General features: G+C 39.9%; 1 protein-coding gene across 2 annotated transcripts in view; it reads left to right on the top strand.

Moving 5' to 3' along the window:
• The window catches only part of LOC146634338 (protein NLRC3-like), a 31,412-nt gene extending 19,336 nt beyond the window's left edge, over positions 1–12,076 (top strand). The window contains exons 6-7 of one of the 2 annotated variants that reach the window (XM_085350426.1): positions 6,285–6,455; positions 11,884–12,076. In XM_085350426.1, coding sequence (XP_085206552.1) covers positions 6,285–6,455; positions 11,884–12,076 — 364 coding nt within the window. Of the gene's footprint in view, positions 1–6,284; positions 6,818–11,883 lie in introns of those variants that run through there. The other variant, XM_085350427.1, reaches the window with a different exon arrangement.
• The last annotated feature ends 1,165 nt before the right edge of the window (positions 12,077–13,241 follow it).

Raw genomic sequence — 13,241 nt, 5'->3', positions numbered from 1 at the left:
GTGTAGATGTCATATGTTAATGAACCTATGCATATTCATGTAACCTCAATAAAAGAGCAGTGTTACGGGAGAACGGACGAGAGCAACTGGGGTCAAGCGAAGGGACGGCGCTTTGTCCGGTTCTCTCCCGTGCACGAGTAACATGAAGAACTTGCCTACTTTGTGTCTTGCTTTGCGGTGTAATTATATTTTCTTCAACGTTCCAGCGAATAGGTTTATGCTACAAACCTATCACCAAGACAGACTTTTAATTCATTTGAAAGCCTGATGCTTAACATTGTCCACCCCAGCTGTGAAACTCAGAAACCAGTATTACTTGTTATCATCTATCGTCCACCTGGGCCTTACACAGAGTTTCTGTCTGATTTCTCAGACTTTATATCTAATTTAGTTCTGAGCTCAGATACAATAATTATTGTGGGTGATTTTAACATCCATGTAGATGCTAAAAATGACAGCCTCAACATGGCATTTAATCTGTTATTAGACTCAATTGGTTTCTCTCAAAATGTAAAAGAACCCACCCACCACTTTAATCACACTCTAGATCTTGTTTTAACATATAGCATAGAAACTGAACATTTAACAGTGTTTCCTGAAAACCCTCTCCTGTCTGATCATTTCCTGATAACATTTACATTTACAATAATTGATTACACAGCAGTGGAGAGTGGACTTTATCAAAGTAGATGTCTTTCTGAAAGTGCTGTAACTAAGTTTAAGAATATAATCCACCCACTGTTATCATCTCCAATGCCCTGTACCAACACAGAGCAGAGCAGTGCTGCGAGATCGATCAACTTTAGACCAGACAACAAAGTACGGAGGCTCCGGAAAAGTGCAATCAAACGATGAGTTTTATTGTCACAGGAGAACAACCAACCGTCAGCATACGGAATGTGTTGCTCTGACAAGAATACATTGGGTTCTGGTTTTATAGGACAAAATATCACACCTACGTCAATACAGTTCAAAAATACATGGTGACAGACGGGCAAAAGTTCAACCCGTGCAGACAAGGGTACATCACGTACACTTCTAATAACCCTTCACCGACATATAACTTCTCTTTTCTACATTGCTTGCCTTTTAGGGTAATAACTTCAGGTCTCACCATCTCCGAGAGCTAATAATGGACCCTCGTCATTAATCACTAAGTAGAGTACTTTTGCAGCCAGTCTCAAACTGAAGCAGAAGACGCTTAGGCCTTTGCTCAGACCTGCTACTAGATTAATATGTGTATCGTAAGCGTGCATGCAATTAACCTGCTATGTTCTCATCTCCCCTCAGCATGTATCATCTGGACACTCTCGCCAGTGAAGCTTAAAACCTTCTAGAATGGAACATCAACTCTAACCAAGCACATTCATGCATTGTGTATAAAATGAACTCAACCTGTAAAATAGAAAGGTCAATGTGATGACAGACATATTCAATGCAATTTTATAAACCCTGCAGGAAATATTACCGATAAATGATACTGTAAAACATGTTATTAATACATTCTTCATAAGGCAGATTATATGGTAGCAATAAAAGAATCTCTGAATCCCAACATCAGAAGTACCTGACTCCGTGGTATAATTCTCAAACACCTACCCTAAAGCAGATGACTCGTAATCTGGAGAGGAAATGGCGTGTCACAAATGTAGAGGATCATCATTTAGCCTGGAGAAATAGTTTGTTGCTGTATAAGAAAGCCCTCCACAAAGCCAGAACATCTTACTATTCATCACTGATTGAAGAAAATAAGAACAACCCCAGGTTTCTCTTCAGCACTGTAGCCAGGCTGACAAAAAGTCAGAGCTCTTTTGAGCCAACCATCCCTTTAACGTTAACTAGTAATGACTTCATGAACTTCTTCACAAATAAAATTTTTATCATTAGAGGAAAAATTACCAATAATCATCCCACAGATGTAATATTATCTACAGCTACTCTTAGTACCATTGATGGTAAGTTAGACTCTTTTTCTCCAATTGATCTTTCTGAGTTAACTTAAAAATTACTTCCTCCAAACCATCAACGTGTCTTTTAGACCCCATTCCTACAAAACTGCTCAAAGAAGTCCTGCCATTAATTAATTCTTCGATCTTAAATATGATCAACCTATCTCTAATAATCGGCTATGTACCACAGGCCTTCAAGCTGGCTGTAGTTAAACCTTTACTCAAAAAGCCATCTCTAGACCCAGCAGTCTTAGCTAATTATAGGCCAATCTCCAACCTTCCTTTCATATCAAAAATCCTTGAAAGAGTACTTGTCAAACAGCTAACAGATCATCTGCAGAGGAATGGTTTATTTGAAGAGTTTCAGTCAGGTTTCAGAGCTCATCACAGCACAGAAACAGCTTTAGTGAAGGTTACAAATGATCTTCTTATGGCCTCTGACAGTGGACTCATCTCTGTGCTTGTCCTGCTAGACCTTAGCGCAGCATTCGATACTGTTGACGACCATAATATCCTATTAGAGCGATTAGAACATGCTGTAGGTATTACAGGTACTGCGCTGCAGTGGTTTGTATCATATCTATCTAATAGACTCCAATTTGTGCATGTAAATGGAGAGTCCTCTTCATACACTGAGGTTAATTATGGAGTTCCACAGGGTTCAGTGCTAGGACCAATTCTGTTTACATTATACATGCTTCCCTTAGGCAGTATCATTAGAAGACATAGCATACATTTTCACTGTTATGCTGATGACACCCAGCTCTATCTGTCCATGAAGCTAGATGACACACACCAATTAGTTAAACTGCAGGAATGTCTTAAAGACATAAAGACCTGGATGGCCGCTAACTTTCTGCTTCTTAATTCAGATAAAACTGAGGTTATTGTACTCGGCCCTGAAAATCTTAGAAATATGGTATCTAACCAGATTCTTACTCTGGATGGCATTACCTTGGCCTCCAGTAACGCTGTGAGGAACCTTGGAGTCATTTTTGACCAGGACATGTCCTTCAACGCACATATTACACAAATATGTAAGACTGCTTTCTTCCATTTGTGCAACATCTCTAAAGTTAGAAATATCCTGTCTCAGAGTGACGCTGAAAAACTAGTTCATGCATTTATTACTTCCAGGCTGGACTACTGTAATTCATTATTATCAGGATGTCCAAAAAACTCGCTGAAAAGCCTTCAGCTAATCCAAAATGCTGCAGCAAGAGTCCTGACAGGGACTAGAAAGAGAGAGCATATTTCTCCTGTTTTGGCTTCCCTTCATTGGCTTCCTGTTAAATCCAGAATTGAATTCAAAATCCTGCTCCTCACATACAAGGTCTTAAATAATCAGGCCCCATCTTATCTTAATGACCTTGTAGTACCATATCACCCTATTAGAGCGCTTCGCTCTCGCTCTGCAGGCCCACTTGTTGTTCCTAGAGTATTTAAAAGTAGAATGGGAGGCAGAGCCTTCAGTTTTCAGGCCCCTCTTCTGTGGAACCAGCTTCCAGTTTGGATTCGGGAGACAGACACTATCTCTACTTTTAAGATTAGGCTTAAAACTTTCCTTTTTGCTAAAGCATATAGTTAGGGCTGGACCAGGTGACCCTGAATCCTCCCTTAGTTATGCTGCAATAGATGTAGGCTGCCGGGGGATTCCCATGATGCATTGAGTTTTTCCTTTCCAGTCACCTTTCTCACTCACTATGTATTAATAGACCTCTCTGCATTGAATCATGGCTGTTATTAACCTCTGTCTCTCTTCCACAGCATGTCTTTATCCTGTCTTCCTTCTCTCACCCCAACCGGTCGCAGCAGATGGCCGCCCCTCCCTGAGCCTGGTTCTGCCGGAGGTTTCTTCCTGTTAAAAGGGAGTTTTTCCTTCCCACTGTTGCCAAAGTGCTTGATCATAGGGGGTCATATGATTGTTGGGTTTTTCTCTGTATCTATGAAGCGCCTTGAGGCGACTTTTGTTGTGATTTGGCGCTATATAAATAAAATTGAATTGAATTGAATTGAAAATTAAAAATAAGTATCAATTAGCATGGAAAACAGAGTACTTTAAATATCTAGGAGTCATAATACCTAAGGATCTTACAGAACTATTAGAACGAAATTATTTACCAATACAGAAAAAAATTAAGGAACATATAGCGAGATGGAATCTAATTCCATATTTAAGTTTATATTCGAGAATAGACTCAATTAAAATTAATATTCTTCCTAAATTATTATATTTATTTCAAGCATTACCAATAGAAATTAACCAGAAACAGTTTAATGAATGGGATAAAATTTTGTCAAAATACATATGGCAAGGAAAAAGGCCCCGAATTAGATTTAAAACCCTTCAACTTAACAAAGGAATAGGGGGGTGGGGCTTACCTTCTCTTAGGGAATATTATTGGGCAGCACAATTAAGGCCTATGATATGCTGATGTAATCCTTCATATGACGCTCAATAGAAAGTTATTGAGGAGAGTCTGACCTCCATCCCCATATAAGCTATTATAGCAGACAGAAGCTTGCAAAATTTAATAAAAACTATTGAAAATCCATGGATCAAGTTGACTTTTAAAATTTGGGAAACAGTAATAAACGAATATAAACTAGAAGAGGATAAAGCAGTTGTTAAGTGGTGTGCATATGACACACATTTTGCTCCAAATAAATTGGACACCAGATTCAAAGATTGGACATATAAAGGATTAACAGCTTTATGTATGGTAATGGAGGAAGGCAGACTAATTAGTTTTGATAAAATGAAAGATAAATATTCATTAGAAACACAGGATTTTTATAGATGTCTACAGATGAGGCATTTTGTCAATAAAACGATAAAAGCTAAGGCTGAATTGAGTAAACAGCTGCTAGACGTATTTAAAAGGGCAGTTCAAATAAAAATAGAGGTATTATAGGTGACCTCTATAAAGGATTAACAAATATGAAATTACACTCAACCTTGTATATCAAAACAAAATGGGAAATGGAGGGAGGAATAGAGATAAAGGAGGAAGAATGGACAACAATGTGGGCATATCAATGGAAATGTAGCAGCTCACAGAGCTGGAGGGAATTTGGGTGGAAATGCCTGATAAGATATTTTATTACACCTCACCAAAAATCTCACTATGAAGGTAACCCTCCCGCTTGCTGGAGAAATTGTGTTAACTACTAGAAGACTAGAGGAAAAATTAGTTACATTAATGGAAACAAAAACACACTCCCTACATTTATTTATTTATTTTTCTTTCCTTTTTCTTTATGTATTTTTTCTTTATGTTGTTTGTTGTTTCCTGTTTTGCTTCTTTTTCTTTTCTTCTTCTTTCATTCTTATTGTATGGATATTTTAGTTGTTTAAATATAGAAAAAAAATAAAAATATATGTACTGAAAGATAGCTGAAGTTGATGGTATTGTATAGTGATTCTAAAATGTCAATAAAAATAAAAAAGCTGGAATCAAATGAGTCCAAGTCTTCTGCTGATTCAGCATCACATTCATCTTTGCTCCTTGTTCTGCATCCCCACCATGGACTTCATTCCTTTCCAAGCCAGCCTTGACTGTCCTTTATTCAACCTATGCTCTGCTTTACTTTTAGACCTGATTTTAGCTGCTTTTCTTCTCTCCCTCATAACAAGACAGCTTCTTCTGCCTGAGAACATGTTGGAGTGATTTACTAATCCAGGGCTGATTTTTGGGGAAAATACTTCCTGTTTTCAAAGTAATCCCCATTTTTCCCAGAATGAAATGTAAGTAGAAATAAATGATCTAAGTGAGAACATGAGCCTTTAAAAAGGCTCTTCTGAGGCTGCTGCCAGTGGTCAAAGCCTCCAACAAAGCTCTGTAAGTACATATGTGATCATAGCTTTAGCTTTTAAATGTTTATTCTAGTTAACACAGATCAGGTGGAACAACTCAAATAAAATATCAAAAATATTAAGTGGTCATCGGTACTCAGTTTGTTCAATACTGAATACAATGGAGCACAAATTGTCCACGTTTCTGAAATATTTCTGGGTGTAACTGTCACCAAAGTGCAATTTAGACCTGGCCTGTGGTTGTTATCTAAGTGATAATCATCAATTCTACTAAAACAAATACAAAATAAAGAAGTTTGACACATTCTGTTGATATCAAAAGCACACTGAACAATTCAGTGTTGTTTTACTGCTGTTCTTTCTTCACTTCTTCTCCTCTGATTCTCTCCACATGTTGCTCTGCATCAGTGCTCAGTTTCCTGACAAAACAAGATGAAATATTGCTAAATATAATAGTATCTCATTACACTTCAACATAAGTGTTTTATTTTTGTAATTGTTTATCTGTTATTTTTCAGACTGAGTCACTGTGACCTGTCAGAGAGAAGCTGTGAAGCTCTGGCCTCAGGTCTCAGCTCTCAGACCTCTAATCTGAGACAGCTGGACCTGAGTAACATTAACCTGAAGGATTCAGGCGTGAAGCTTCTGTCTGAAGGACTGAATCCACACTGTACACTGGAAACTCTCAGGTGAGATCAAGCATTTTTCTTTCATCAACTGACAGAATTAGCAGATTAATAATAAGGCAGTCCTCTAATAAGAGGAGAAGTGGAGGTGTTTTGAAGGGCAACGTACTCTTATGTTAACAAGACAGGAAGTAGTTCCTGGGAACTGCTTCCTTTGTTATTGTCTAAGTAGAAACATGATGGTGAAACAGTGATGAGTTTGCAGAGGTGGATCCACAGCACACAACACAACAATGCTGTTGCGTGCTGAAAGCAGACTTCTCACAGATTCTGAGGCTGCAGGTTTCATCACTGTCCAACCAAAATTCACTGAACCAGCAGTAAATGAACGTCCAAAACTACGCTTCATGTTTAAAAAACAGATGATCAGGGGGATTTGTGTTTACATCTTTTTTGTGTAATCTGTTCACCTGCTGTTTCAGCTGTTTGGTGGTTGTTGAGATGGTTTTGTGAACTTTTAGCTGAGATTCTGACGTTTCTGTAGATACCACACATGTCTAATTACTTTGTACAGCATGAATGGCCATAACGAGGTTTTTAACAGTAAGAAAAGTTGTAAAACTTCAGAAAATATAGTTAAAAGTCCAAAACCTTCTACGTCTGGTGGCTTGTGGTAAGGAGCAGATCAAACGAGTAAAGAATTACGTTATAATTATAAATGGCTTCAACAGCACATTCAGGTCTGTGAGACTCATTCAGACACTGAGCCGTGGCTCTGTGCTACATGCACATAGTTCTGCATCTCTGCCATTCAGACACACTTTATATATAGTTTATTTTATGTAGTGTTCAATACTGAACTGTACATTTAGTCTTTTTAAAGGCAGCAAGTTTTATTCAGTGTTTTCATAAAAGCCTTATTTTTATCCATTTACTGCTATTAGGAAGAACACGTGAGGTTTAAGACCTGGACGAGTTTGAAACCTTTTGTCCTCCACAATGGAAAATGGGTGGAAATAAAAATGGGTCTCACTTTAGCCAGCTCCTAATTTTATCAGTTCTATTCTCAGCGTCTCCTGTATATCTCCTGTATAAATGTTGCACTCAGCTTTGTGGTCTCCAATATCACTGAAATGCAGCCAGATGTTGCTCATTTTGCCTTTTCACTCTTTCCTGACACGCTTGCATTTCAATACAGCTCCCATTTCTCTGTGTACTGGTCTCTACCACTACCCTTGCTGTCTATGGGACATTTCCGTCCTCTTTCACATAATGGTATGATCCCAGTCTGTCTCTGAAAGTGTTTGGCCACATGGTTTGCTCATCAGAATAACATCTCAGCCGTGCTCACATTGATTATCAGCAAGCCTGAAAATTCATCAATATTTGACATATGAAATTATGTCAAGGGCTGGATTTGGCCCACGGGCCATATGTTTGACACCCCTGGTTTACACAGTTTGGTATTCAATGTACAAGTGAGTTAGCTCTCAGCTAACTAGCAGACAAGCTAACTGCTGGGACTGCGTCTTTCTAACAAGAGCGTCAGACACTCAGACTGGTTTCCTTTGTGGATGATGATGTGTTAGAATAGAATAGAATAGAATAGAATTCAACTTTATTGTCATTGCACATGCACAGGTACAGGGCAACGAAATGCAGTTTGCATCCATCCAGAAGTGCTTTAGTGATATAGGTATATTACAATATACATTCATGTTCTCACACTGATCCTTCATGCTGATGCTGCCATCCACCCACTGCTCCTGGATTCATCATCATCATCTCCATCAGCCCTCACAATACTCCACCTTCTTCAGCTTCATGTTCAGCAGCCTGGATGGACAGTAATTCTTTCCATGGGTTATGGTGGGACATTGAGAGCTGAAGTCAAACAGCAGTGAGAATGAAAGACTGATTCATTTCTATTTAGTCTTGTGATGTGCAGCTTTGTTCAGAGCATTAAGGCCCAGCAAAGATTACTGAGGTCATAGAGTCCCTGATGAAACCTGTGTGCTTATAGAAACTGAGACCAGATGAACCAGAATAGAAGGACATTAAAATGAAGTGTCAGCTACACAAAGGCAAAGCTATTCAGTTGTTGCTGTGAGTTATTTAAATGGAGGATGGAGTCAGACTTTAAGCTGCTGGACTCAGTCACTATATCCTGTTGTCCTCATAGAACCTGGACACACAGACTCACCTGTGACACAGTGACACACAGTGTGGGCTACACACACATTAGAAAGTGGATCAGTCACACTTGTGCAATCATTTGTTGTGCTGGAAACCATGAACACTTTGAATCACATTAATGGCTTTGTTACAGCAACATTCAGTCATGAGTTCAAAAGTAGTGCATTGTGTACTTATTTTAATAGTACTGCAGTATGAGAAGTGCAACATTCAGTGTGCAGAAACAGATCAGGTGCTTTCTAACAGCAGTGTTCCCTTTAACACAGCAGCAGTTCAAATATTTCTGTCAGTCTGAGCTGAAACATGAATCTAATCAAATATCAAATCAAAGTTCTTTGCCTCTGCCAGGACGTTAACATTTGATCTAGTTTTTTACAAAGTTCCCTCAGCGTCCAGAGCCACCAACATACCTTTGATCAACAGCAAGTGAACATTTATAAATGTGTGTTTGCAGAACAGGAAGCAGCAGAACTATTGTTCTGTTATCAGGCAGCAGCACAAACGCTCATCAGCTCATTTACTGTGCAGGACTTTGAGTGTGTGAAGTGTGTGTTTGTGCTGGATTTCCTTTGGAGAATCTCAGTCAGAAACCAGACAAAGAAAAACTCTTTCAACAGTCCAGGTTGAGTTGACAACATGAACTGCATTTATCTTCCTCTGACTGACATGTTCTTCCTCCTCTGCACCGAGCCAGCTGCTAAGACTCACAAGCTCATTGACATTTTCTGATGATAAAGAAACTCTCTTCTTCTGCACAATATGAGCAGCAACAGAGAAGAAGCTTTCACAGGTACAGATGTTGCAGCTGTGGCCAAGTACATGTGCTGCATGTTGGAGCAGCACTCTAATGGACAGGCCTCTGTACTGATGGTGGGCTCTGCTCTGTATCCACCACACTGTTCTCAGCTGAGTCTTCCTCCTGTTCACACTCTGATGAAGCACCAACAGGGCCAACTTCTTCTCTGGTGGCTCGGATGTTGTTGCTTCCACAGGTTTCCCTCCAACAACCCTCTGTTCCTGCAGTAAGTTCAGTAAGATCTGGGTAAACACTTGAGCTCCTTGAATCTGGCTCCAGCAGCAGTTTTCACATATACAATGTTGGCATTTTGCTTGCGTGTCTCCAGGTCTGTTCTGAATGTAGACTTGAATTTGACCACGTAGGCGGGGTCATCATCTGAGCTCTCCATCACCTGAGAGAGATGACAAAACACAGAATCACAGAGCATGAAACCAACGTTTCTCCTCCCAGAAGTTCAGTCACAGACCTGCAACAGAAACAAGAGTCAAAGATTCAAATGACGCAGAGCTTTCATTTACTTATATCCACAAACATGTCCTCTACATATTCATGCTGTATTTACACACACATACAGAGGCTGTTTGTCTCTCACACACAGACAGGACACTGAGAAATACATCATGTTAAATATACCTGCAGGCTTCCAGCTGTGCGCTTTGTCCCTGTCAGCTGTGATTGCCATGGCAACCTTGGTGTTGTGCGCGATGCAGGGACGTGTTCAAAGGCAGACGTCTGGCAGCAGCATCATATTTGATGCACTATCTGTACTGAGTGTGCTGACTTTATTTCAAATGTCCCACTGCTGTGCAACATGAATCACATGTTCTGCACGTTTCTGCAACTCCCAGGTAACCATGGTTACACAGCCACGCCCAGTAGTCTCCAGAGAGACCAACAGCTGGTTCATGTTGTAACGCCGTGGCTTTCGTAGTCTCTCCTTTTTCTACAGCTCATGTGTTCTTCTTGTGACGCTGCGTCTTGAGGCTCATACATGCCGTCATTTGTTGATCCTAAGAACGTTCCTCAGACCGACTTCTTCAACAACAGATAACTTTAGTTGTATCAACACTGCCTCCTGGAACAGTTTAAAATGAACATGTCAAAGATCTGTACCTGTCTCCATGTTTCTGTCCCCGCCCCTTTCTCTCTGTCCTGGGTCATGTGAGCGCTGCAGTAGTATTAGGCCCACCCTCAATGCTCCCATTGGCTGAGACGCATAATGACGCCCATTTCAAGCCAGCACTGATCAACATCCCTCCTGTGACCCATGGCTTTTATATTCAGAGCCAGTGAGCACTTTCACAATAATCATGATTTTAAAAACTGTGATTAAAATAATTGCTGACGTTAATCAGTTAATGAGTTAACGAGATTATAACAGGTTAAGTTGCCCTAAAAATTAGACTTTGGTGACAAACTGATGTGATCTCCATGTTTCCTTTGTTGGACTGTGGGCGAGTGTCAGAACTGAATGTACTGAGTAACATGTAGAGTTTAAACATGTGTCAGTTCCAGTTTTAGAGCTCTAAAGTGCAGCTATCATGTTAGGAATATGTTAGGAATAGACAGGAACACTGAGCACACTGAGGTCAAATCTTTATTTTACCACTCGCTGCATTCTTGATGTTCATGAATTCAGCAGGTTCATGATTGTCTGCAGCATTAATCTCATATTTCCATTAAAGTGTTGAATTTGACTGTTTGATGTTCTTTATGATCTCTGGCACCAGTTCATCTGTAGGCTGAGCTCAGTCCATCCATTTAGTGAAATGATGTTTAAAGGTCTCCTTGTTCTGTGAGCGTGCACAGATCCTGAAGCAGAAAGCCTGGGTTACAGAGAAATGATCATCACTGTGATGATGCTCATCATCTCTGACTGGGATTTGAGGTTTTGTCAGAGCAGCAAAGAAAGCCTGGCTATGTTGGACTGAGTGTGGCAGCAGCTCCCAGTTTGAGTTCAGGAGACAGACGCCCTCTCTACTTTGAAGATCAGCTTCAAACTTTCCTTTTTGATAAAACTTATAGTTAGAGCTGGATCAGGTGACCCTGAACCATCCCTTAGTTATGCTGCTATAGGCTCAGGCTGTTGGTGGACTTCCCATGATGCTCTGCTTTCTTCTCCCCTCTTTTCACTCCTGATGCTTTTATATGTCACTACTGCATGTCCTTAACTTTTGTCTCTCTGTTTTGTTCTTGTCTCTCTGAGCTCATCTCTTCTCTTTCCCCTCACCCTGCAACCAGTCATGGTAGATGCTCCTCCTGGAGCCTGTTTTCACTGGGAGGATCTTTGTGTCAAAGGGAGTTCTTCTTCCCACCATCACCAAGTGCTGCTCACAGTGGAGGCGGTTACCTTACACTGTTAAACAGCTTCAGATGACTGTTGTTGTCTGTTGGGTATTGTCACTTATAAATAAAGTTACAATGGATGGATAGATGTTATTGTGACAAAGAGAAAACAACTGTTGACAGATAGATTGTTGTTTTGTGTGTCTGCAGTCTGTCAGGCTGTCTGATCACAGAGGAAGGCTGTACTTCTCTGGCCTCCGCTCTGAGCTCCAACCCCTCCCATCTGAGAGAGCTGGACCTGAGCTACAATCATCCAGGTCCCTCAGGAATGAAGCTGCTGTCGGCTGGACTGAAGGATCCAGGCTGGAGACTGGACACTCTCAGGTATGGAGAGAAAATCTGATAGAGGAGGAAGAGCTGGAAACATTTCCTGTGTCTTTTACTCACTTCCTGTTTGTTTCCTGCAGATGACACATGAACAATCACACATGCAGGAATATTTTCAAGGACAGATACACTAGTCTAGCTGGATAGTTCATGGATATTTATGTAGGGGTCTCCAAGGAGTCTGTTTGCAGGAACATTTAGGTCACAGGTGTACCTGATATAGATACCAGTGTACCTAATAAAGTGTCAGCCAACATTTGGAAATGGAAGCTTAAATAATGACAAACTGTACATTCACAGCTGAATTCACAATAAATTTGTTCTCAAGTGCACATTTTTCTGTTATTGTTGTCAAACAACAGAATGAGAATGAAATATTGATTCTAACAGGGCCCATAAATAGCATTAGCTTAGCAGCATTAGCTTATCAGAGTTTCCATCATGGTCACACAAATCCTTAGCAGAGAAAAGTGGCCTACTTAGCAATAGCTGCTCAAGTTGTATAAAGAAAGGGAAAACAGTATTAGCATTAGCTGCTAATGGCAGCTTACTTAGCATAAACTGTTCACATCTTTATAATGCAAGGTAAAGGAGTCACTCATGGAAGCCTATTCAGCATTAACGTCTCACATCATTATAACACAAGAGAAAAGGGTATTAGCATAAGCTAAGCTACTAATGCTTATTCACCTCAAATTAGCTTTAGCTGCTAATGGTAGCCTACTTAGCATTAACTCCTCACTAATATAATGCTAATTCACATCAAATTAGCATTAGCTGCTCATATTGTTATAAGGAAAGAGAAAACGGTATTAGCATTAGCTACTAATACTTATTCAGCCCTAATTAGAATAAGCCTCTAAAAGCAGCCTACTTAGCATTAACTCCTCACATCGTTGTTACCCAATGGAAAAGAGTATTAGTATTAGCTACTATCATTTTTAATAAGTAAGAGAAAACAGTGTTAGCATTATTGAATAATGCTAATTCACACTAAATTAGAATTAGCTATTTACAAGAGCGTAGCTACTTAGAATTAGCCGCTCACATTGTTAAAAAGTAAGGGAAAACAATATTAGCATTAGCTGCTAATAATTATTCACCTAATTAGAGTTAGCCCCTAATGGCAGCCTAGTTAGGATTAACTCCTGACATCGTTATAATGCAGGGGAAAAGGGTTA

The sequence above is a fragment of the Diplotaxodon limnothrissa genome, linkage group LG3 (assembly GCF_057381915.1).
Source record: "Diplotaxodon limnothrissa isolate DT_005_m linkage group LG3, D_limnothrissa_male_GT1.1, whole genome shotgun sequence".
Classification (NCBI taxonomy): Eukaryota; Metazoa; Chordata; class Actinopteri; order Cichliformes; family Cichlidae; genus Diplotaxodon; species Diplotaxodon limnothrissa.
Note: the sequence above shows the minus strand (reverse complement) of the source record. Positions and strands in the feature narration are given on the sequence as shown.